At 38.0% G+C, this 27781-nt stretch overlaps 1 protein-coding gene across 1 annotated transcript in view; it reads left to right on the forward strand.

Annotated features, from left to right (window-relative positions):
• The window catches only part of srebf2 (sterol regulatory element binding transcription factor 2), a 61922-nt gene that overhangs the window by 5046 nt on the left and 29095 nt on the right, over positions 1-27781 (forward strand). Inside the window, exons 2-7 of the mRNA XM_028815320.2 lie at positions 8859-9383; positions 15238-15446; positions 17457-17606; positions 19357-19608; positions 22298-22412; positions 22824-23002. Coding sequence (XP_028671153.2) covers positions 8859-9383; positions 15238-15446; positions 17457-17606; positions 19357-19608; positions 22298-22412; positions 22824-23002 — 1430 coding nt within the window. The remainder of the gene's footprint in view (positions 1-8858; positions 9384-15237; positions 15447-17456; positions 17607-19356; positions 19609-22297; positions 22413-22823; positions 23003-27781) is intronic.

Genomic DNA, 27781 nt, shown 5'->3' on the forward strand with positions numbered 1-27781 from the left:
TAGCAGCTGCATTCTGCACTAGTTGCAAACGATTTATGTCTTTTTTGGGTATTCCTGAGAGGATTGCGTTACAGTAATCTAGTCGACTGAAAACAAACGCGTGAACTAATTTCTCAGCATCTTTCAATGATATAAGAGGTCTAACTTTTGCTATGTTTCTTAAGTGAAAAAATGCTGTCCTAGTGATCTGATTAATATGCGATTTAAAATTCAGATTACAGTCAACGGTTACCGCTAAGCTTTTTACCTCCGTCTTGACTTTTTATCCTAATGCATCCAGTTTATTTCTAATAGCCTCATTGTATCCATTATTGCCGATTGGCGATTTCTAAGAATATTATGATCAATGGTGTCAAATGCGGCACTCAGATCTAAGAGGATGAGAACAGATAAATGGCCTTTGTCTGCATTTACCCGCAAGTCATTTACTAATTTATCGAGTGCAGTTTCTGTGCTGTGATTTGTTCTAAAACCTGACTGAAATTTATCAAGAATAGCATGTTTATTGAGGTGCTCATTTAACTGCATAATGACTGCCTTCTCCAGAATGTATATGTATGGACTGTAGTGCAAGAAAATCCCAGGAGGACAGCTAGTTATGGGATGCTGTAATCACTACTGCTGCCAAACTCGCTTAGATTGTCTGTCTTGGCCATTCCAATGTTTATTTGCGCAACAACTAAACCTCTTGGCCATGTCTTCATGCTTTCTGTGTTGGGTTGCCACGACTAAAAAGTAAACATCTAGATAATCTTGGAAAAGTACTTGAAATTAAACCTTTCATTGAGATTTTCAAATGAATTAAAGTCAGATCTCAACTTATACTTTTCCTCAAAACAAGTCAGAAAATTATAGATCATACATACCTCTTGACCCTCCAAAGTTTATCCAACTCAGCGTTCTAATTGTCAGTGATCTTGTCCTACACTTGCTTCTTTGGGTCACATGTATTGATTATGTGATATTTAAACTTTATTTAAAATCTTGCCTTATTTCTTAGATATTCTGTATTGTAAAATTTTGGAAAAATAAGTTGAATAGAATCCATTGGCATCGTGGAGCTGAATGGCCTGTTCTCATCAAACGTGTTCTAATGATCTAATCTGCTTACAGCACTGTCTGGTGTCATACTCAGTAGGACTTTACTGCTTAATAAAACGGCAAGAAAAGATTGTTTTTCAGTGTTGAAAATGCCATTTCAGTGTGGATGAATACAAAAAGACGAATGTTCAAATTTTTCTATGTAAGTGTGGCCAAAGTCTTAGACTTGAGTCCTTCCGTACTGTAGGGCATGTAAAGCAGTGTTCTCTTTGGTAGCTGCAAAGCTTTTCAAAAGCTCCCTGTACAATTCTTGGAGCAAAACGGGCCCCATTTTCTTTGTCTCAACTGTCTTCGGCGTTGCATCTGGTGGTTTGAGATTGTGAACTATTTTATAATGTAAGCAAAATGTGTATTTGTCCAAGTTTTGGTCGCATATACTGTATGGTAATGGTTAAAACAAAGGCATTATACAGGAATCTTCATGGTAGTGCTGTCAATTGTTTTTGACCATATTTGAGTGCATTTCCTGGAATACTTGTGCTTCTTGCTTAAAGCTTGCTGTAAAGTCGTCCACAGTCTCATTGCTGTGCTACCTGATGTTGATTATAGAGTTTTTACTTGGCCATTGCTGAGTTTCATAATTTTGGTCTTCTCACTATTAGTTGTACTGTCTGGCAGCCTTGTTTAAGTTGATTGTCGGTTCTTTGCAGGCTGCCTACATTTTCACATGACATCTATGACCAGAGGCAAAAGTAAAATGGTTAGGTCACAGTTAACTAGACCATTAAAAATATTTTTGTAGTGTTTTTTTTTTTTTTTTAAAGCATTTTCGTGTTAGGCCAATCAATCAGACCACATGTTATAACTAAATCTAAAATGTAGTCTTCACTTTAACTGATATTCAAATGTGCCTAAAATCTTGTAGTCACAGCATAAGATACTTATCAGGGACCAACTCAAGATCAAATGCCAGTCCATTGCAGGGCATACACACACACCACTGTTAGCACTTAACAGGACTGACTTTGAGTCCCATATCAAGGAAGCACAGACAGCTCTGGAACATGGGTAGGCCGCACGGAGATATGGAGATATATTGAAAGAGCTGGTAGGACAGAGATTATCTTCTGGCTAATTTGCAACTTATCATTCACATTCCACCCTTTGGACACCTTGTAGAGTCCATGTCCTGATTATGTTTAGTCTGTTCTGAAGGCAGAGGAAGAACTTACTTGCCTATAAGGTAAATGTACATAAAATGGCCACTGAACATTTTTTTTTTTTTTTGCTGTAACAGTAACTGTTTTGCAGTCATCATGCAACAAAATCACAGTAAAATTAGCAGTTTACAGAACCTTACCTTATCTCTTCAGCAACATACTGTATATGTAGAGCACATATTGTATAAATACAGTCGATTTATTAATTAGGGTTTGAAGTATAAATAGTGTTCATGAGAGCTAGGTAGATGCTAGTAAATGTCTGATATATGATTATTCTAAAGATTACCCATGGCTAGATCCATGCATTTATTTCCCAACAGGCTTAACCAGTTAAGGGCCACAGGGGGAAGGTGTCTATCCTAGTATCACTGGCTGCAAAACAAAAACCAAACACTGCCCTGCATTCCTTCCCACTACCTTTGCCCTATTATTCTACTAATTGTAGACATATTCTCTAGCTAAGGGTCAACTTGTAACTCCTCCACAGTAACGCTCTCGATTTTCATGTGGATTTACCATTTTTTCACTCTGATCTCTTAGTATAGAAGACTGTGACTGCCAAGCCAGAAGCTTTAATTTTCTACCTTTTTAGTCTTTCTGATGTGTTCAGATTATAGTGTGTATGTATATATACTATTTTTATATCTATCCATTTATTTATTTAAAGAGCTTCAGTAAAAAGCCAGATTTCCAAATGGGGACATTTAAAAACACTGTCTATGGAAAACACTTACGTGAAGGTCAGTCTTTTAATGTATCTTTGTGTATCACGTCACCAGGAAGTGGACATGTTAGTCGGACATGCAAGAAAGAATTTCACTGTATATGTGACAATACAACTATTCTGCTGCTTATTAAAGGGCCAGAGGGATTGGACTGTGAAAAACTTGACACCACCTGTTAGCCTTGAAAGTTTATCTGGGCTGCTATCAATGTTGTGGAATGTCTTCAGCATCATCTGCTTACATACCTTCCTCACTTTAGGTATTTGGAGACAGATCAGTTATTGGGAGTTGATATCATTATGATGTTTTTCTCCTCTATCAATAATTTGGACAGAGACTTTCATGACTTTTGCATTGCCAGTCAAGTATTTTAACACTGACTGTAAAGTTCTCCTGTAATTCCACCAGCTACAGGAGGAATAGGGGCCAGGAACAATGTGATCTGGGTGGTGGTCAAAGGCAGAAGCCTTGACAGACTGGAACCCAGACACACAAACTGACTCTTGGTATGTGGAATGGTACCTCTCTACAAAGCCCTTGAAAGAGGCTGGACTCTGCTTTACTTTGGAGTTGTCCAGGGGGAAAAGTGTAGGGCAGGAGTGGGCTTCTTATTGAGTCCTTGCCTGGCTGATGCCAAGTTGGGGTTTGTACTGGAGATCAAGAGGACTGCCTCTGTGCGGCCGAAGGTTGCCATATGACTGACTGCCTGACTGTGTCTGTATGCCAAATGTCAGTTTGGAGTACCAGGCTTTCTTGGAGTCACTGGAGGATATTCTGAATAGGGTACCAGCTGGGGACTCCATAGTTCTGTTGGGAGATTTCAACACCCATGTGGGTAGTGATGGAGATGCCTGAAGAGGTGTGATTGGGAGAAACGGCCTCACTGATCTAAACCCGAGCGGCGTTTTGTTATCGGACTTCTGTTTCTAGGCATGGTTTGTCCATAACAAACACCATGTTCAAACATTAGGTGGTTCATAAGTGTACTTGGTACCAGATCATCCATGCTTGATTTCATAATCGTATAATTAGATTTGTGGCCATATGTTCTGGAGGTGTCTTTTTAAAAGGGGGGACAGGAGGGTGTGTTCCAACTTTCATGGATCACACTCCTCAGCCTTCCTGGAAAAGCTTATGCCAGGGTACTAAAAGGAGACTCCACCCAGTCGTGGAACCTCTGATCCATTAGGAACAATGTGGATTCCGTCCAGGCTGTGGTACAGTGCAACCGCTCTATACCCTCATGAGGATTCTGAAGGGGGCATGGGAGTGGCCCAGTTAGTCTACATGTGTTTTGTAGACTTGGAGAAGGTGTGTGACTATGTTCCTTTAAGAATTCTGTTGGGGGGTGCTGGGAGAGTTTGGTGGTCCTTGTATAATCACAGAAAGAGCTGTGTCCTCATACTCAGAAAAGCATTCGTAGTGTTCTCAGTGAGTGTGAGACTCCACCAGGGCTGTGCTTTGTTTCCTGTCCCCTTTATAATTTTCACTGACAGGCTATCAAGGCACAGCCGGGGGAGGAGAGGGGGCCTTGGAATCACATCACTGCTTTTTGCACATAATGTTTTCCTGTTGGCTTCATCAGGCTTTGAACACCAGCACACATGGGGATGGTTTGAGACTACGTGTGAAGTGGTAGGGATGAGGATCAGGCCATTGTTCTCAGTAGGAAAAAGGTTGACCATCTTTTCTAAGTGGGTGGGGAGTTATTGCCTCAAGAGTTCCTTGGGGTCTTGTTCATGAGAGAGGGGAAAAAGAATAGTGAGATCAAACAGTGAGCGCAGTTATGCAGTCGCTATACCAGTCTGTTGTGGTGAAGAAGGGACTGTGCCAGAATGTGAAGCTCTCTATTTACCAGTTGATCTATGTACCTACCCTCACCTCCACTCTTGTGCCTTCGATAATGACCAAAAGAATGAGATTGTAGATGGAAATGGCCAAAAGGATCTTTCTCCACAGAGTGGCTGGGCTCTGTCTTCGAGAGAGGGTGAGAAGCTCAGACATTTGGGAGAGGCTCGGAGTAGAGCCGCTGAACCTCCATATCAAGAGGAGACAATTGTGGTGGTATGGGCACCTAATACGGATGCCTCCCAGACACCTTTCTATGGAGGTTTTATGGGCATGACCAGCTTGGAGGGGACTCCGGGGAAGACCCAGGGCTCACTGGGAGGATTATTTCTTGGCCTAGGACCACCTTGGGATCCCACAGTATGAGGCAAGTGTGGCTGTGGGAAAGAACGTATGGTCCTCATTACTAAGACAGTTGCCCCTGCAACCTGGCTTCAGATAAGTAGAGGAAAATGAATGAGTAAATGAAGGATGAGGACTGTAAAATGAATCCGAAATCAATATAGATGCCAAAGACCTGGACATGCATCATTGTACAGGGTGGGCCATAAGTTTCCATACATTTTTTTTATGAAAAAACATTTTTATTTATGTAATAAGCTCTACATGACTGCCATTGTTTTGAAAACATTTCAATATGTGTCCGCCACTGCTGATGAGCACATATTAGCACAGCTGGAGTTATGCTTGTAATGGCGTTGGTGATACGTTCCCTAAGATGATTTATGTTTCGTTTGATATTTGTTCCATGTTTTCTGCTAAACTTGATTGCAACCATGCAACTGCTTCCTGACTCGGCCATCAGTATGATTTCAATTTGTTGCTCTTCATTCAAATGCATTTTTTAGGGTATCTGAAATATAAAAAATAAAATGTTAAAAACCATATGTATGGAACTTATGGCCCACCTTGTATAAAGGGAAAACTGATCAAACTATTGTCATATTTGTTCTAGCTTAATTAGCAAAGGGACAGCTTTGTATTTATACAATAAAATGTTTTCAAAGTCCTGAAATATGCTCTACGTCTAAAATATTGCTGTGAATATCAATACCATTTTTCAAATGCTCAAAGCTATATTTTTAACTTTTCAGTTTGCTAAAAGCAAAAAAAAATTTTTGCAGGTCTAATTTCCTTTTTTTTAAATGGAAAGTGCTTCCAGCGCCAGATTTTTTTCATTTTAACAGCACAATACAGAAAGGTGACAGCTGTGGCACTGCGCTTGTAGACAGCATTCTAAGCAGAGGTGTGGTTGGGCCGCTGTTTGGCTTGGTGCTTTGTTTCCAGTGTATGTGGAATTTCACAAGAGGTCACAAAAAGCTTTTTGCTCCAAAAGGAAAGGAAGATTTACATACCTTTCTTTTAAGGACCTGTACAACGGAGTCCAGAAAACAGATACATTTACAAATCGTAATATGACTTAAAGGCAAATATAAATAATATAATATTGGCTACCCCCAACAACTCAGCCATATACAGTTCAAAGGAGTGGAATCTGCTTTGTGTTGAAATCCCAATTGGCCTAAATACACACTCCCTAAAATACCACTGCATGTAATTGAATTGTTTGTTTAGGAGATCAGAATATGCCGGTGTCCTGTCTAGCTGAAGCATACCTCTAGTCTTACCAGTAGTGACTTCAGAGTGAGGGACGCTTGAAGGAAATATGGCACTTAACCTTGACTCTGATCATTTTTGTTTGTCTTTCTCTAACTCTTCTATTAGTACAATTGCCATTGCTTATTCACAAAAGGATTTTCATTTAATTTTCATTTGGCTGTAATGACTAAGATCACAGTGCATTATAAATAAAAAAATAAAATTGAGCCCTTGATTGCCCTAGCACAGTAGATGTCAAGTCCAGTCCTAGAGACACCCTGGGCTGCAAGTTTTATTTAACTAATTTCACAATCTGTGTGTCATTCTTACTTTTAATTGACATGTTGCATGTTTGTTGGGAATTCAAGTATCAGTAACATATGGATAACCCATTGTGATGACATCTTGGCAACTGAGTGTGTAGCTCATCGATTTACAAATCACTGGCATTACCGATGTCTCCTTACATCTTTGATAATTGACACCCCAGTGGGCCGCATGCCACTGATGTCATAGAGTGCTCCCTGTCACTGATGTCCCAGTAATCCACAGGTCACTGATGTCCCAGTGTGCTACACAACATCTCTGATATAATGCTGTAGCTCCATATCAGGAGTATTTTCTGCATTGTTCATGTTTCTTTATGTCAGCAGCTAACAGGTAAATTACCTGAAGCTACATTTGAGCCCAGGCAGTCCTTGGATGGGAGACCACCTAGGAAAAGCTTTGGTTGCTGCTGGAAGTATTGTTGGTGATGTCATCACAGGGCACTTACCTGTGGTCTATGTGTGGATCCCAATGTCTCTGTCCAGTGACGGGGACACTGCTGTAAAAATTGGTGCTGTCCTTCACATGAGACATAAAATCGAGGTCCTGAGACTGTGCGTGCGTGTGTGTGTGTGTGTGTCATTAAAGATCCCTGGTTATTTTTTTTAAAAGAATAGGGTGTACCCCACTGTCCTATCTAATTTGCTCACCATGGTCTGTTTTTTCTGGCCTCGTAATCATCCTCTGTCCCTAATTGGCAAACTTTCTGTCACACCTGATCACCACCTAATAGCTAATGTGTGGTGACCATACTGACACAAGAAGGTGGATGCTGCACATTGGTGATGATTGAAGTGGCTCCACTTCTGTCTTTGTAAAGTACTTTGGGTGCCTAGAAAAGCACCTTATCCATGTAACGACTTATTATTGTTACTGTTATTAATGTTACTGTACTCTGTACACATGACAATACAACTATTACTACAATTAATGTGTCTTTACATGTAGACTATAAGTCAAAGTACTTTCTCCGCTGGTTCTTAAAAAGTTGCACTTGGTCATTACAGTAAAGTAAATCCCAAACACTCAAACATAGTGATAGTTTTTTTTTCTTTCAGCCTATCAATGTGGCAAGAGAAACCACATTTTTGATACAGACATAGATAGCCCCAAGATTCTGCCCTCTACTTTGTGTATCATTAAAATTTCCACTTCCATTTGAGTTGCTGCTAGAATTGGTAATACCAAAGATATTAAGATGATACCCATCATTCCCTTGAAAGGAATAGTCCACCAAAAAATGAAATTTGTTTATCTCTTACAATGCCCTCCATAATTTTTGAGACAAAGGCACATTTGTTCCCTGATTTGTTTCTCTGCTACGAAGTTCTAAATTAGTAATCAAACAGGGCACATTTTTATTCATTTTAGGGCACATTAATCACCATAATGTTTGGGACATAGCATTGGTATGTATATTAAAGTAGTCCTGTTTAATACTCCATTTTACATGGTGACACCAAAATATATAAAAACACCATTTTAATAAAATTTGAGAATGCACACTTTAGTCACGTATGAATTGTTTGGTTACAAATTTAAAACTGTGGAGCACTAAGGTGAGAAGCAGATCTTCGTTTAGAACGGAAAATGGATGTGACTTTTTAATATTGTTTGCTGCTCTTCAGTATTGACCCAATGCAGACCTATACTAAATTCTCTTATATCATAAAATATAGCTCCATTCTCAATGAAAACAATTGTTTTTTTTCTACCATGAATACAAACCACATGGGGTACGTAAAACATAAAAAATAACTTGGCAGAAATTTGTGAACTCTGTTCTCTATGAAAACATGAGATTATAATTTTTTTTCAACCATCACCACAATGAACACAGCATATGTAACAGGTAACAAACTGTTATTTTTGGTGCATCATATTCCTTTGACGTTTGTCTGTGGACTTCCACTTTTGCCTTGGTATTTTATGTTCTTTCATACAGTGCTTGTCATCTGGTCTCCTTGGGGCTTCATGTCCATCTGCCCTTGGTAACTTACTAAAGGTATAGTGTTTCTGTATTAGACTTATCATCTTGAATGTTTTATCCAGTGAAGGCCATGTAAATTGATATTTAAATCTTTATTTCTTACAGAAATGTTGCAGTTTGTCAGCAATCAAGTTGGAGATTTTCCTGATCTCTTTGAGGACCAGCTGAATCCTAACCTTGCACCTTCCAGTGATCCTACTGTTCATGCTGGACTCAGAAACTTCAGACCATCACCACCACAGCAGCAGCAACAGCAACAGATGATGACACCCTCCCACCCACAGACCCAACACCCAGCCCAGCAGCAGTTATACTCACCCCAGTCTGTTGGGGTGAGTCCAGTTCAGGCTGCCCCCCAATTAGTCCCTGCCTCTGTAAACCAGTCACCTCAGCCCCTAACTCTGAGTCCTGCACAAACCCCTCAGCTGGTGCCAGTGACTAATCTGGGGTCTTCTATGGGCAGTGCCCAAGCCCGCGGCGCTCCCTTGCTCCAACCCAGACCCCCACAACATATTCAGCAGTCACTGCCACAAACTCAAACACAGACTGTTATGCTGACGCCAAGTCAGGCTCAAACCAGGATAATCCAGCATCCTGTCATCTATCAGAGCCCTACTACAGGATTCCAGGGTGAGATTTAAAACTGTTTTACTCATCTTCTGAGTGACAATGTTTAGGTATTGATGAGGGTTCATTTACATGTTCTTTGCTGAACTGCCAGTCAGCAAATTATTTCTTGTTTGTGGTCATTTTATAAGCTGTTTTTGTTTTCAGATCAAGGCATTCAACCCACCCCAGACCCACCCACCCACCCACCCACCCACCCACCTACCCACCCACCCACCCACCTTTATCCCAGCAAAGGCTGATCTCAAAAATTAGCCAGTGCCCTCAGCATCATTTGCTGTTGACTGAAGGCATCCAGTTTCTTCATTTCTCTCCTTTTAGTTTTGACTTGTTTTCTTTTGTGTGACAAGTGTGCAGTTCTGTTTGCATGTGAATCTTGACTTGATTAACTACAGTCTTGTAAATTTGAAAGTTACGTTTGACCACTTTTTTCCTGCATAAATGTCATTGCTGTGCCTTCCATTTTCTGGAATTAACAAGCCTATTAAATGATACTGCTTCACTTGCTCAGCTGTTTCCCAATCTATGTATTGCCTTTTTATCTTTCCCTACTTTTTGCATACAACAAGTATTTTTCTCCTTTTTAATTTGCACTTCATTTTATATACGGTATTGTTACAAGCCAGTTTATTTTTATGCAACACTTTTTTGTTAGTATAGGCCTGGCTACTGTTTGAAAGTGATATTTACATGCTCTTCTGGTGTCTGTGTGTTTTTCATGGTGCTCTTATTTTACTCCCCAAAGATTTGCATAGAAGGTTAGGTGACAAATCCAAACTGGCCAGCCAAAAATGAATGTGTCCTGGGATTTTCTGAAGCTGTTTCCCATTTGAACCTAATGCTTTTAGTAGAGTCTCCAACACCCAAGAGCCTGAATTAGATAATGGGGAAAAGATGAAATAGCTTTTTTTTTTTTTTTTTATGCCCATAACTTGGCAAAAAGCAAACCTTACACCATCAAAATGAATTCTGTTAATAGAAAACTGAACAGTGGCTTTCTGAGAAATAATTTTGTATAGTTCTGTTCTAATGTATGTAACACAGGGCCAAAATTCAATTCAGCATATTTTTCTATAGCACTCTTTACTTAAGTGCAGCCTCAGAGTACTTTAGAATTCTACAGATGAATGCAGTTGCATAATGAATGTACATAAAGATACACTTGTTTAAACAAACAGGAAGATGCACAAATCAAAACTGATTAACACAAATGGATCCCAACAGCATCTCTCCATCAACATAACTGTCGCAACTATGGCCAGTTAACAAAAAATGCTCCAGTCAGCAGCATCCCTGGAGAAAATAAACCTCTGGAGGGGGACATTATCAGTTATAAAGGACGAAGTCAGAAATAGGCTCAGCTTACGAGACCTCAGCCAGTCGGTTGCTCACCCCCTTCTCGGCATGTGCTATGCTGTCTAATTTGATGAATTTTTGCATCTAAAAGACAATAAATCTACTGTATGTATTAACAGTTTAACTGATTTGTGATCATTTTTAATTTTGCTTTTAAAAAAAAGTCCTTTATTTCTCAATCAATAATGAACTTGTTACTCCAAGCAAGGCTAAAAAATGTACTGTTTGGTTGGCACAGTTTAATATTAAGTAAATAAAAAGGCCAAAGACTTGATAGAAGTGGAGAAGAAAGAAACAGACTTCCAGCACAGGTCCTTGGAAACCCATTATCCTTTCATTAAAATAAAAGATAGGTAGACAAGGGCCTCCTGGCCTGTCAAAGTTCGGTATACTGTAGAAATAATTCAACCAAATCCATAGAAGGTTCTGAATGGCCTGGTGCATTTTACAGGATCTTGGCAGCCTCAAGTATTTCTGATTTTGAAGATGAGCTGTTCATGAGAATCCATGATAGCCCTCTATTATCATGTCATGGTCACTCTTGCATATCTGATTAATTCTCAAGTTCTGCTTTATAAGGTCCAATCACAGAGACTGACAGGGGCAGAACTATAATCAGGGCATTCTGGCTGCACACACAGGAGCCTTGTCATTATTTACCACAGTGCTTAATGAAATGTGTGAGTCTCCTCACTCTAATGGCAAAGGTTGTATGTACCACATTGCATTAAACGACCTGGTGTCCACATTGCATTGTTGAAAGTATGATCAACTCTTGTTGAGGAGCTAAGTCTCCCAGAGGCCTGTCAGGGCTTGGAGATTGATTGTAGCAATAACTTTCTCAAACCCATGTAATCCAATTTTTGGTTTTAAGGGACCAGAGCATTTTCCAGTAGCATGAATTATGTTCACCAATAATAATTGTTTTGAGCTCTGTCTTGGTGGTTAGTTCCTGCAAGAGTTGACAGTCTCGTATGGTTAAATAGAAGACTGGATGTCCTTGAACTGCAATGGAAAAAAGGGACAGTCCTACTCAACATCCATCTCTAAAATATCTTGAAAAGATTTCTATGAATAAAAACTGTCAATATTAGTAAAGCAGTTCATGAGTATACCCTATGAGTATACCCTTTGGTGGACTCTGCATGCCATCCAGGATTGGCTCCTGTGTTTGCACCTGGTGCTGCAGGAATTGGTGGCACCAGCAACATTAGGTAGACTTTGCTGTATTATCAGCACAGACGACTGCATAAAATGTGGTTGTCTTTTGAATTATTTATATTAAGTGTGTGTATTCTTCTGATTTATGTCATAAACAGGGATGCAAATTCCTAGTATTCCCTCCCCACATCTCTGAACTGTATCTCATAATTTTTGATAAAACCAAGTCACATATGAAGCTCCCTTAGTATCTGTGTGTATGTGACATATTTTTGAATCTCTCAGTCATGTGGAATAAAATATCTTTTTTGGAAGAGTTGCGGCTGAATTTCTGTGAGACAATTCTCAAGTTTAAAGGCTTTGGTACTTACAGGTGGAACATGTGGACATGTTATTGCACTAGTGCTGTCTGGGTTATGGTGTTATTAGAAGGAAAAAAATCTATTTTTTTTGTTTTACTGATTGAAAGAGGTTTGCTAATTCCACTTTTTATATTTCTCCTCTAGGGCACCTGTCTCGAAACATCTCAAATTGTTTTCCCAAAATGCATTTGTTACTCATAGGTAGCTTTAACAGCTTTTATTAATGTCACAGAGTATTTGAATATTTATTGAATGAAAAGAAAAAGAAATTGTATAAAAGTGTGATTTGCCTGTTTGTTACAGAAATGCCAATTGCAGACCACGTGGAATTGTCACCTCCCTTTGACTTTTTCACATTTTATTGTGTTACAATATAGAATACTTAGGTATTCAATGCAAAACATTATCAACGTAAAAGCAAAATTGTACAGATCCTTCTAAATATTAAGTTTATTTTATTAATTTTTTTTATAAACGAACATCCAAATTGCTTTGATAAACTTCAGTAAGTGTTGGCCAGTTATTTATTCACACGTAATTCAGTTACATATATAATACAGTATCTCTAGGAAGATACAGAATTGGCTGCTGCAGTCCTTTTAAGTACATTATAAAAATAAATGTTTAATATTTTTTTTTTATTCATTATCCACATGTTTTCTTTCTAATGTAAGATTAAGTTACAAATCTATTGTTATGAGTGAGTGTGCCCCATTTAGGGTTTGTTTCTGCCAGGCCAGTCTCTGTCCACCATAAAAGGGAATTAGACAACACAGGTAAAGAAAATGGACAGCCTTTTACTATTCAAACACAAGATTGGACACCATGTTTCCAAAATAAGTGCGCTTTTTTGGTTGTTATTTAATATCACTTCAAATGTTTATTCTAGTATAACACAAAGCCAAAATACAGTAAATCTGTATATTAACAATGCATTTTGAAAAGCTTTAAGTAACTCGCAGAGCAGTGTAATGGCAGTCATAAACTGAAAGAAAACATATGGCACCACTGTGAGCATATTTAGCACCAAGCATTCTCCAACAATGAGTATTTGGATGAACAGGCCAGTAGTCAAGGAGGTAGTTTGATTGAAAGGAACTGTCTGAGACACTAGGCAATAATCTCCAGGGTTCTTAACGAATGTGAGCACCAAGGTAAAAACATTTTTTCTGTGTTGCAGCCTGAAAGGCTTATGACATTAAAAGAAGTCACTAGAAGAGGAAAAAAAAAATAAAAGAATAAATTACCACAAGAAAATCTGTGCTTCGACTGCAGAAAAGGTTCATCTTCTTAAATGACATTGATAACATGGGTTAAAAACAAAAAAGTCAAGGGTTGGCAGTGATTAACTATGACAAAGTGTGGACATCTGTCTTGTAGACAATATGTTTAACTAAAATGTTTTTCTTTTTTGGAAAAATGATAAAAACGTAAATGTCTAGGTGTACAAACCTGGTGTAGACTTAGCTATAATCCCTGACAATGATACAACTACCAAATATTGATGCTAGTGGGATGAATACTTCATGTTTTATTTATTGCTAAATTTATTTGTATTTGACAGTGCAATCAATGTTTTTGTGCCACTCACTGAAAGAAAATTTTAATTTAAATATATTAAGATTCTATAATACTAGCTGTGCTACCTATTTAAGTAATCCGCATTGAAGTTTATAGTGCACCAAGCAATGCATACATCTGTTAAAGGCCAATTGATTATGGGATTAATAAAAGCACTGGTAATGTTTGTAATGTATAAACTTTTGGAATGACGTAGACATGGCAGCCAGACACTCACTCTTTGATTAAGGTGGATGGTGATAATAGATGTTGGCAAGTAACGGAGCCCAAAACAATTTATTGTCTTGGAATATGCACATTTTAACCAGATCTTGTTTGTTGGATAATACTTAAACTTAAGCCCAGAACATGTTTTTTTTTGCATATTTACATGTTATTGTTGTATTTTTGAGTCAGTGCATCTAGACAATTAATGAATTCTTCCACTACTATTAATTATACAATTACTTTTCAAAAACTTGCTTGCACTACAAAGTCAGTCATGTGAGATGCATTATTCCTAATTCAGCTTACTTAAAATGAATTACATACACAAACTACATTCAATATGCACACAGACCTAATGATATAAATGGTGTTTTCAAATAGTTATACAATTCCTAAAGTTTAAAAAAAAAAAAAAAATTCTTTGCCAAAATTCTTAATGTTAAAAGAACAGTCATGCAGTCTGACTGTCCACAGTGCATCAAACCAGTACAGTTACTGAAGAAATCACCGAAGGTTAGGCATCTACTGTATCATTAGCAATGATTGATCTACTGCAAAATCCAGACATTTTGATAAAATGATACTGATATTTTGATAAAAGTTTTTTGGGAACTCCAAGAAGAGAAAGGGAATGTGAAGAGTCAAATTAAATGAACATGGGTTCGGCGAATTACTGTTCAATCTTTGCTTTATTGATTGTGTTGATTGGCATGACTCTATTAGTACTTTCTACAGCATCCTATCTCTCCAAACATTTGGTCATAAAAATAATTGTTGCACTTAGTAAATATCAATATGAGCAGCCTAAGCAGCCGCTATCACAGGGGTACACTGCGCTTAAAAAAAGAAATGATGCTTACTTAGCAGGAAATGTAAAACAACTGCCAATAACCAGTTTGGTTTTTAGCCACATTTTCTTTAAAATGGCACAAAATTATATAATTTTGTTTGTTTAACATTGAAAGATAGTTTTCGATATATATTTAGGAAGTGAACTATTTTTTAGTAAAAAAAAAAAAAAAATGCAAATGACTATGAACCTCTTTATAGTGTGTTGGTTTTTCCAAACTTATGTTTAAATGTCTTAAGGAGTAACTAAAAGATTAGACCTTACTTGGTTTACACTGCTGATTCCAAAATAAACACTCAACTAATTCACTCACCTTCTTTTTCTTTTTCAAAAATATTAGTTCTTCAGCCTCAAGTTCAAAGCCTAGTGACTTCATCTCAAGTTCAGCCAGTGACAATCCAGCATCAAGTACAAACCCAGCGAGTGCTGACGCAGACTGGAGCCAGTACTATTCAAACCTTGACACCAGCGTGCACCCAGACTTTTCAAACCCTGACCTCTGCTCCTCCAACAGTGCAGACTGTATCCCAGCAAGTACAGCAAGTACCGGTTAGTGTTGCTAAAAATAAAAGACATTTCTTCCACTTTGGCTATTTAATTAAAGGACGAGATTTCTATTGAACTTTGATGCCTTTTTTTTAACCAAAGCTGTAAACTTATTTTTAGTGTATATCATTTAAATATTTGCAAAACATTGCAGCATTTTGTATTGCTGGTTCTTTTTTTTTTTTTTTTAAATTCCATACTTCAAATGTAACTTTCAAACTTTTCCTTGGTTAATACCATCATAAAAAAAATTACCTGTAAATGTTGTAAGTGGAAGGCTAGCCTGACTCTTTTTTTTCCACCTAAGCCAATAACAAGAGGCTATATTACTGGTTTTCCCCACACATCCCCGAAGACATGCATGTTAGGTTAATTTATGATCCCAGATTGGCCAACTATAGGTGTTGATATGAATAAGCACTGTGATAGATTTTCCCCTTGTCCAGCATTTCCCATATTGCTTCCAAGACTCGGCTCTCCTGGAGTTGGTTGCATTTTGTAATAATATTTTAAATATTGAGCAAAAATATATTGTCAGAAGACTTCAACAGAATTTTGGGTGTGAGATGAGTTTTTTGAGGTGAGGGTAGATCTTTACCAACTCAGTCATACTTGCATATTAAAAAAGCAGTCAATTACACCAACTTGTGTTTATGTACTGCTTTTTGTGTGCGTTTATTTATATATCCTCTTTAATAAAATCCCATTGTGCGTCCAGGTGTCCGTGTGTGTGTGTCTTCTGGTGAAGTGCGCATGCGCGGGGCATGGTGCGATGCGTGATATTACTGTCAGAGAAAGTTAGAGGTGTTTTACAGAAATACAAACCAGTATTACTGCGAGAGGAAATTAAAGGCACACAATACAGTGACGCATATTACAGCCACATACAAGCCAGTATTACTGTCAGAGGAGATTAAAGGCATATTACCGACGCGCACGCCTGTATTACCGCCAGAGAAAATTAAAGGTATATTACAGACGTACAAGCCAGCGGACGTACAAGACAGTATTACTGTCGCAGAAAATTAAAGACACACAATACATGACGGCAGCCCACGAAGAACGGTCAGCACAGCAAGTAAACATCAACAAAAGAAAGGCTGAAAGACAAAGAAAAATACGACCAACAAAAAGAGTGAGGTCAAAGTCCCTTTCCATTTAATATAGACTGTTCCTACTAATGTTTATGCAGTACTGTTCTAGCGCCCGTTATAGTAACGGGCTAAATGACTTGTGTGTGTGTGTGTGTGTGTGTGTGTGTGTGTGTGTGTGTGTGTATATATATATATATATATATATATATATATCTCTTCATAACACAACATTTTGGTTAGTTCATCCCTTAGGCAGGGATCCTCTGGTTTGGGGAGGGTCACAGTGTCTCCAGTTGTTTGTTTCATCCCAGTTGTTTAATTAGAGGGCAATTCTTGCTTATAACATCCATCCATTTTCAAAATCCACTTATGCAATGCAGGATCATGGAGGCGCCTGGAACCTATCCCACTTTATTTAGTCTAACAAAATGAAGGATAAATATTTTGTTTAAATGAAATTTGCATCAGTGGCATTAAGAAATTAGGTTTCAGCCAAAAACCAGAGGACCCGTAGACTAGACATAAACTTTTTGTTTTTGTTATTATTCTAGTAGGCCTGTTGTAAAAAGCCTTATTAGTAGTTTTTTACCAGTTACAATGTATATTCAGTAATAACTAACATGAATTTAGCAAACATGACCTTTCTTAAAGTTTTAGTGTAGAAAAAATAACTTTCCTGTTTCTGACTTGCGAATTATTGTTTCTGATGAATCATTTATGGTGTCCTTCATGTTATGTTGTGCATATAGCAATCATGTTAATAAAATGTGCTATTTCCTTTATTTAATCCAATCGAAAAACTGAAATTCTGTTTAAACTTAAAGGAAAATACTTTCTTGTGATGATGGGTTATTTCTGTCTTTCATTATATGTTCCATTATTATTGCTTCCAACAACACTTTACGTTCAATTTGTACAGGTGCTTGTCCATCAGCCTCAGATCATCAAGACAGACTCTTTGGTTCTTACAACACTGAAGCCAGATGGAACGCAGGTTCTGTCCACCATGCAGAACCCAGGCATCACCACACTGACCACACCTCTCCAGACAACTGCCCTCCAAGTCCCGGTGAGCCAATGTTTTTTTCTTACTGAGTTATACTTTTGGAGACTGTTTGATTTCAAAGTTTATATCTTCTGATGCTGTGATGAAATATATTTTTTGTCCTTTAATGGTGATAATGTTGAATTTTTGGGGTAAATTGCTGTTCCATCCTTAATCCTAAATTGGATTCAACAAAATCAGTAATGATTTTCTAGTTGGCTGTACTGGATGGAAAGAGAGAGAGAGAGAGAGAGAGGGAGGAGCTTTTAAATTATTCTGCATACTAGGAATGGGATGGTTACTGGTTTGTACTGGTTATTACACTGTGTCATTTTTTTATTTAAAATTATAACAGTTGTTGACTGCTGTGTTTTTTTTTAATATATAAAATGTGGTTTGTGTTAGAAACACCAACAAGCATTTGCTAAAACATACATGATCATGTTTGCATGGCATGAAAATTGGGCATCTGGCGCTTTAATATGAGTAGGGTGAAAGAAAGTGACAGTGGTTCAGAGCTCTTGAACCCATCGTAAAGGATTAAGTCTGAAACTGTGTTGTGTTAATTTTAAGAATAGAACCTCCTCACCCCCATTTCCAAAAATGAATTTCAAGCCCTATATATAGTATAATATTAGACGTTTATAGCCATATTTATAGTTGTTTGAAACCTGTGTTTGTTCTCTTGCCACATGCAAGATACTTAATGACTAAAATAAGAGAAAAGAAATGACTATAAAGCCATAAAGAGTAAAGGATTAATGAGATATAAACCCATAACTTTAGCGTTTTGCCAGAGCGGCTGTATTCATTCATTCCGGCAATCCCAAATGTGTGAATTAATCAGAGGAGACTTGCAAATAAACTGTTTGTGAAGGGCTATTTTGGATAGACAACATCATTGAAACCTCCATCTACTAAAAAGTGAATGCAAGTTTTGCTCAGATTACAAGTCGGATACATTTAGCTATTGTTCATTGCGATCCATTCAAGCAGAAAAAGATCCAGTGTTGGAAGGACTATGGAAGCTTTTATAATAATAATAATTCATTACATTTATATAGCTTTTATACATTCTGCCATCCAGTGTAATGTCAGAGAGATTATTCAGTTCCAGTGGGCACTTTATCCCCCTTGCAGGTCACAGATTAAACCAAACAAAGTAAATATTTTTACATGTTAAGGTACAGTAAAAGAAATTGAATACATAAAGTAGTTTACATCTAAAGCTACATCAAAACAGTTATTTCTAAGGGGTATCTCAAGTTTTCTTAAGAGTGTCTTAAGTATTATAAGGTCATTATTGCAAGCATTTATAACTGCTTTATTGTCCTTGAGTTAAAGACAGTTTTAAAATCTTTACTTTTTTGTTACAATCGGAGTAATCTTGATGCTAGATGCCATTTATAGGTTAATAAAGCTGGCTATTTCTGAACAATGCTTACTGTTTCATTGTGAAGTATACATTTTGAGAGGCTTGTTGTTTTACCAGAACTAAATTTATTAGAAGTATACCATTTGATGACAGAGAAAACTGCATCTGTTTAATATCCCAATATTTTGGGCACTCAATTTAAAAACAACAAACAATCATCCAATTTGCCCAAGCATGTCTAAATGTTAATAAAAGTGAAATTATGTGTTAGGTATGATTTGATGGTACTGTTTTAATTATTATATCTGCCATGATTTTTTTCCATTTAAGTTCTGCTTTTGCCTAATTCTTTCATTAGTCCTCTCACTAATCATTCCCTATTTCCATTCTTCTGGACAGACCTTGGTGAGTGGGAACAGCGCCATCCTCACAACATTGCCTGTTGTGGTGGGCCCAGAGAAGATGCCTATCAAGCAGGTGTCTACTTCTGGTGGAGGTGGAGTGAAGATGTCACAAGAAATGGGAGGAGGTGGTGGCCTGAAAGAGGGTGAACGTCGAACCACTCACAACATTATTGAAAAAAGATACCGCTCCTCTATCAATGATAAGATTCTTGAGCTAAAAGACCTGGTGATGGGTACCGATGCAAAGGTGAGTCTAAATTGAAAGCTTTGATTGTATATTTTTTCATTTACTTCTCACTGAATAAGAAAATGTGTTTAATTGTGCATGTAGACTAGCAGTCCTGTCCAGGTTCAATTACTCAAGTCCCACTATGCCCCAAACATGAGCCTTAACTGACTTGAGCAGGATTAAGAATGTTATTTAATTTTGTTGGCTGGCTTGAATTGCTATGGGGTCCAGTTTGTACTATGTGTTGTATCCCAACATTTGATTGGCTTAAAGAGATATGTTATTAGTGTAATACCTAAAATATTGAATGGCTTTTTGAAAATAATAAGTGTTTGTGATAGAGGGGACTAGATGGCAGTCCTACATACAGCACCACATGTAAAACACAAAAAGTAAAATAAAAATGTCTATTAGATGGAATTTTTATTGATTATTAACAAAAATAAACTATACAGAGAGGTGAGTACAAAAACAAAACAAAACCAGCAGCTTCTTTAGGCTTGCCTAGACAGCTGTCCAACCTGTATGTTTGGAGGAGTGACTTGTGCACTTGACCACCACAGTATCACACAAATGTACGTCCTGTTTCTCTCTCTCAACTCTGATATTTCCTCTATCCTCTTGACATCTATTCTTCATTCTCGACGAACACCTGGCCATGAATCGAGTTCATACCATATCTTGGGATTATTGCCAGCTATATTCCAAAGTTATTTCAGGGGTCAGGGGAGGCCCTGAGTTTCTTCTTGGGTCGCCAGACTGGAACCTCTTTGACTAGTTCTTGTTGAGCTTTTCAGTGTTCTTAAAGGGCTATGTCTCCAAGCTTTTGGAGCATGCAATTTATATTCCAAGCTTACTGCCCCCCATTGGTCCCTGTGCTTCCTCTTCTGCTCCCAGGGTGTTTCTCACTTCTTCCTGCTCTTTGCTCTTTGCACCCTTTTCCCAGTTAGTTTGTATTCGATACGAAGATGGATTGGGTACCAATGAAGTGACAGAAGGAGTGGTGAGATATGTTCATATTTCCGCACCCTCATCAGGATTCTTGCAACACTATTTTGAATTTGTTGTAGCTTTTGAAGGCTGTTGTTGGGTATCCCGATGAGGAGTGCATTACAATAGTCCAGTCTGGATGAGACAAAGGCATGAACCAGCTTTTCAGCATCACAGAAGGAGAGGTAGGGACGGAGTTTGGCTGTGTTTCAGAGATGAAGGAATGTGATTTTACAAAGGTGAAGGATATGTATATCAAATGACAGATGGGATTTGTAACAGAAGGGTAGAGGGAAATGGTACGGTCAGAAAAGGAAATACAATTTACAGAGGAACGAAGTTGATGGGGGGTGCCAATTAAAAGAGCTTCAGTTTTGGTGCTGTTCAGCTTGAGGAAGTTCTTGGACATCCAGGCCTCAATCTCATCCAAGCAAGAGGAAAAAGTTGATGGAGGTGTAAGAGAAGTCGAATCCAGTCTCACATAGAGCTGCGTATCATTTAATGTATTTCCCTGTATTCTATGTATTGCCCAGCCCTATATGAAAGTCTCTTTTTACTCTTGGAGTCTCCACAATGCATAGCCATCTTAAAGCCTCTGTTTTCATGATGTTCCCATGCCCTAACTTTATATTTAATGTTTGAGACACCTAGATAATCTCCTGGCTGCATGTCATCCACCAAAACTGCATCCTAGTATTGTATCCTTTCAGCTCCTTTTCTCCATCTGATGGACTGGTGGAAATATAATGTTCCTATTGAAAGGTTCCCACTTTATCCTGTAGGACAGAATTAGCATTTAAACAAGATTAATTAAGGATGAGCCTTGAGAATATACCATTAGGACACTAGTGTAATGGCTGCTGAAAGTGGGAATTTGCGGACGTATGTGAATAATAAGTGATAAATAGGTCATTTCAAGCAGTAATAGCCATTTGCAATGTATGTAATGTCTTTATTGAATTTTAAGTCTATTTAATGGTACCTTGATTAAAAATATATAAATATATCAATTTCCATCAGAAGTATGAAAATCTCAGTGTGATTTCAAATGTTTGAGAGCGTGTGTCTTTACAATTTGACTGATTAGAAAATAAAAAATGAGTAAGCGATACAGAACAAAACTGAAAGAAGTGTAGTGCTGAACTTAGTCCCAATGCTAGATGGAAAAATGGAACTGACTGATTGGGCCAGTTCAGCTGTAATTTTCCAGGAGAAGGGGAGAGTTATACTGTATCTCATGTAGCTAAACATTCGGCAGATGGTGTGGATGTAGCAAGGTTTACGATAAGTCAAAGGATGGATTCTTGGGGAGTTGATGAAGGGTATGTATTCAGTTAATAGGACCTTTGAAAATTAATTGCCTGGCTGGTTTATTCCCAATTTTGGTTCCATAATCAAAGATCATGGAAAAAATGTTTGTAGCTTTCTATGCAAAAATAAGCCTGTTTAGATTTATTTTAAAATGGTTTGTATTAATGGATTTCAAGCATTTCCTTCCAGTCACAAATTCATTCATTATACAGTATTGTGTGTGTTTCTTCTAGCAAAATAATTCTGTTTCTGTGTTATAAGTTCTCCTTTTATAAGCTGCTGTAATTTGTATTTTGTCTATCATACGGCATTTACTTCTTCCAGACCAGTATGACTAAACCCTTAGAAATGATTTGGAAATCAGATCCCGGTTAGGTAATGACTGAATTCCTTTAATTTTCCTTAGATGCATAAATCTGGAGTTCTGCGGAAAGCAATTGACTACATCAAATACCTGCAGCAAATGAACCAGAAACTGCGTCAAGAAAACATGGCTTTGAAGATGGCAAAACAGAAAAACAGTGAGTGATCATTTTTCTGAGTGTAATGATTTTTATTTAGGACTGTTTTTTAATCAGGGAAACATTTCAATACTAATAATTAATCACCTAATTTCTGTGTCAACTACTTGTTTCAGCGTCACATTTGCTGAATGAGTTTGGATGTTTATGTAGGCTTTATCTTTTCTATCTTTGCTTCTTTTTTTTTCTTCTTCTTCTTTTACTCCAATTTTCTGTAGATCTTGAATATATTTGAATGATGCTCTTAGGTTAAATAACACCTGAAAATGACTTGCCAACCTAAGCAGGTTCTGAGTTCTAAAAAAAACACAATACTTTCATATTTATTATTTTCTGTTTCCCTGCCCTCTACAGTGTTAAAGCTCATCCATGCACTCACTCAGCTTTGCTTCTCTGCTCTTATCTTTCTAGAACAGACAAAATGTGTGGACCTAAACAGCCTCCTCGACACTGACATAGACATGAAAACTGATGATTTCAAACCGAACTTGCTGATTATGTCACCTCCTGCCTCTGATACTAGTTCACCTGCCGAGCTGTCTCCATATTCCATTGATTCTGAACCTGGAAGCCCACTTCTGGATGATAAGGTAATAAGTGATGTCCTTGTTAAACAGTGCTTGCTTCGAACTGGTGTGTATGTTGGACCAAATCCTAATCCCCAATAAGGTGGATGAAGTAGAATGACTCAATTAACTTCCAAATGTTTTCAAAGAAGGCTTTGTTGCAGACTCATAATGCTAAATAATTATGTGCAGATGTGTGTGTGATTTCTGAAACAGAACAAATAAAATAATATTAAATAACTGCAAAAAATCCTACAAAATAGTTCAAACAGGTAATACCCAAAAAGGCCAGTAGATGACAGCAGAAATTAACAGAGTGTTATGACGTGCCAAAGACACTGAAAAGCTCTCACATATCCTATGTGCGTGATGATGCAACAAACAGTGTGCTCAGACTTTTGTACAGTACTAATATTTTCTTTTTTTTTTTTTTTTTTTTTAATGACTGACACAATTTCCAAGGCAGAACCTACACTTTATATCCATACTAAATACAGATGCAAATATATATATATATATATTCTTTTTTTGGCTCTCATTTGTAGTATATCAGTCCTGTATGTGGATATCTTTTTCATAGATAGATAGATACTTTATTAATCTCAAGGGGAAATTCACATACTCCAGCAGCACCTTACTGATACAAAAAACAATATTAAATTAAAGATTTAAAATAATGCAGGTAAAAACAGACAATAACTTTATATATTGTTAACGTTTACCCCCCGGGTGGAATTGAAGAGTCGCATAGTTTGGGGGAGGAACGATCTTCTCAGTCTGTCAGTGGAGCAGGACAGTGACAGCAGTCTGTCGCTGAAGCTGCTCTTCTGTCTAGAGATGACACTGTTTAGTTGATGCAGTAGATTTTCCATAATTGATAGGAGCCTGCTGAGCGCCCGTCGCTCTGCCACAGATGTCAAACTGTCTAGCTCCATGCCAACAATAGAGCCTGCCTTCCTCACCAGTTTGTCCAGGCGTGAGGCGTCTTTCTTCTTAATGCTGCCTCCCCAGCACACCACCGAGTAGAAGAGGGCGCTCGCAACAACCATCTGATAGAACATCTGCAGCATTCTTATTGCAGATGTTGAAGGACGCCAGCCTTCTAAGGAATTATAACCGGCTCTGTCCTTTCTTACACAGAGCATCAGTATTGGCAGTCCAGTCTAATTTATCATTCAGCTGCACTCCCAGGTATTTATAGGTCTGCACCCTCTGCACACAGTCACCTCTGATGATCACGGGGTCCATGAGGGGTCTGGGCCTCCTAAAATCCACCACCAGCTCCTTGGTTTTGCTGTTGTTCAGGTGTAGGTGGTTTGAGTCGCACCATTTAACAAAGTCATTGATTAGGTCCCTATACTCCTCCTCCTGCCCACTCCTGATGCAGCTCACGATAGCAATGTCATCAGTGAACTTTTGCATGTGGCAGGACTCCGAGTTGTGTTGGAAGTCCGATGTATATAGGCTGAACAGGATCGGAGAAAGTACAGTCCCTTGTGGCGCTCCTTTGTTGCTGACCACAATGTCAGACGTACAATTCCCAAGACGCACATACTGAGGTCTGTTTGTAAGATAGTCCACGATCCATGCCACCAGGTATGAATCTACTCCCATCTCTGTCAGCTTGTCCCTAAGGAGCAGAGGTTGGATTGTGTTGAAGACGCTAGAGAAGTCCAGAAACATAATTCTTACAGCACCACTGCCTCTGTCCAAGTGAGAGAGATTTTTTTTTTGTGTATTTTTTTTTTTTTTGTGTATGTGTTTTTCGTGGCATCATTCCTAGCTTATTGAAAAACAATGGAGCTGCTGAGAGATACTAACCAATGAAGCGAAACATCGGTTAGATATATGTTATTCCTTAGCTTTCATATATTGAGTACAAGGCATTCTTACTTCAAATATCTGAACTTTCAGTGGCATTCGTACTTCAAATATCTGAACTTTCAGTGGCCTAGCAAACTTTCAGATAAGTCAAAAAGTTAAACCTGTTTGATCTTAGAAGAAATATAACGTTTTTTTAAAAGCCTTTAGATAGATAGATTTACATATAAATAAGAAGGTGTTTTTTCTTTTTCCATGTTGGTCAAAGAGCCTTTCTGTAATTTTGAAGGTATGCAAGTAAATATAAATATGAGCGGGGTGCATGTCTTGTAACAAAGCAGCATTTCTGCAAATTAGGCCATACTTGACAAGTTTTTTTGATCTCAGGACTGCTGCCTTTGATGCAGTAGATTTTGGCTTAATACAAAATTTCTTGTAAGCTTCCATTAAACTTACCATTTTTTGGTCATGGCTCTCAAGGGATCTCCATACTATGCAGTTCCTCAACATATATATCACATTCTGTCATCTTCTTTTCAAAAATATTCCTCCAGGTCAGTAGAACACGTTTCTTTGCTTGCTTCATTTTTCCTGAGATATAAGATGAGCAAGGCATTTTACTAAAGTCAAACCATCTCAAGAGTTTGTGGTCTATGCTTGCCTGCCCCACTGCTTGGGTCAGACTTTCTGGCATCATCAATACGTCAATTCCATTGAAAAATCAGTCAGTTGGCCATGAGGCAGGGGAGACCGTGATAAAGAGGATATACAGTACATCAAGACAGGTCAGAACCTTGCATATTGCAAGTTTACTATGGATCTTACAAAAAGTCGTTGTACCACCCTTGGTCTTTTCAGATAATGTGCTATTGTTCACTTCTTAAAAAGGCTTATTTGATTCCTGCCCTTTTCCTCAATGTTTGATGGGACATGACTTTTGAAAAGATATTAACGATAGTTGGCTGCAGTACCCAGATTCGTCATATGAGGTTAGATTAAAGACCTGATGAGATAAGTTTGTAATCCAAGAAAATGTAACAGCATCCATCTTGTGCTCAGACATGTTAGATACACAAATATTTTCAGCATGTGCATGCATGCCTTCTAAAACTTGTTTTCTTTCAGCTGTGTTACAAGATGCCAGGGTGGAGCAAACATGCAACATTAAAAACACTTAACTAATTGAATCCCTCTGTTATATGTAAGGTGATCTTTTGTTAAGTAGAACACACTACAGAGGCATGCATGTCCCAAATGTTAGTACAAAGGTGCTTTCAGGATATCCTAGATGTCTTCTGGGCGGTTAAAAAAAAAATAGATGAAAAAGAAAAGATTAAAAATAAATGATGCTTATCAAATGACCACAAGAAGCAAGATGTGTTCTCATTAGGAATGTCAACAATTAACCATTGTTATAGTAATTTGTATTAAGAGTTTAAATTGAATAAGCTTGTCAATTATTTAAATTTAAATTTGCATTGGGAAATTTAGTTTGCACTGCTGTACCTGATACAGACCAGTCCATTATCTGTGCACCTAAACAGACACATAACCACAGTATTAAGCTGCACATCAGATCTTTGTACATTTGGAACCAAAGTACAGTGCCTCGTACTTCAAACTTAATTTGTTTCAGGAGGAAGTTTAAACTATGAATTATTTGAAGTCTGAATCAATTTTTTCCCCATTAGAAATAATGGAAAGGGAATTAATCGATTCCCAGACTCTAAACAATACCCATTTTGTTAAACTTAAACAGCAAATACACATTTAAAATAAAAATAACACAATTAAATGCCTTAAATAATAAATTTAAAATACGGAAACAATAAATAAAATACATACATACTGTATAATAAAGTGAAATGCATGGTGGCACACATAGATGCAGCAGCTCAGTGCTCTTCCTATCAGATCCTTTTTTGTTCTTTGTGTATGTGTTGCTGTTCATCATAATGACATTCTGCTGGGCGAATAACTTCTACAGCCAGCAGGATCTCCTTAAAATAGGACTATGCCCCGAGCAGACTGTTAAGTTGACTTTCTCTGCTTCCACGACATCCCAGCAACCATAACCCAGCATCAAGGCTTCTTGTGGTTTACCATCCCCACAGGAAGGAGACGGAGGCAGCACAGGGACAGGAGGCAGAAGCGGGCTGCAGGGCTGGCGTTCAGGTGGGGTTACCACACAAACAGCCTGTTCCTAGTATTTTTCTTACAAATGCAAGATCCATTGCAAATAAGATGGACGAATTGAAGCTAGGTTGCAGCGAATAAGACCATTAAGGACAGTTGCATTCTGCTAATTACTGAGACCTGGCTTTGTTCACTCATTCTGTATACAGCTATCAAGTTAGCAGGCCACACAGTACACCGGCAGGACAGGACCGGAGACTCGGGTAAGAGAAAAGTGGGTGATTATGACTGTATGTCAACCACAGCTGGTGTACTAACACCAAGACGATACACAACAGAAGACGTTTATACTCGCTGCGTAAAACACCATCTGTTGCTGCATTTTTTGGAAACATCGTTCGAACTCTGAATCTTATTTCTCTTGAATTTAGCTTTCAAACTCATTTGAAGTACAAGGCACCACTGTATATGCAATTGAAAAAGTGAAGTATGACAAATGTAGCTTGAATTGTCAACATTTTGAGCAAAAATGTGAAGTTTTCTGATAACTCTAATCTATAATAATAAAAGGCAAAGCCCTCACTGACTGACTCACTCACTCACTCACTCACTCACTCACTCACTCACTCACTCACTGACTCACTCATCACTAATTCTCCAACTTCCCGTGTAGGTGGAAGGCTGAAATTTGGCAGGCTCATTCCTTACAGCTTACTTACAAAAGTTAGGCAGGTTTCATTTCGAAATTCAAAGCGTAATGGTCATAACTGGAACATATTTTTTGTCCATACACTGTAATGGAGGAGGCGGAGTCACGTATCGCGTCATCACGCCTCCTACGTAATC

Source organism: Erpetoichthys calabaricus, chromosome 12 (assembly GCF_900747795.2).
Source record: "Erpetoichthys calabaricus chromosome 12, fErpCal1.3, whole genome shotgun sequence".
Classification (NCBI taxonomy): domain Eukaryota; kingdom Metazoa; phylum Chordata; class Cladistia; order Polypteriformes; family Polypteridae; genus Erpetoichthys; species Erpetoichthys calabaricus.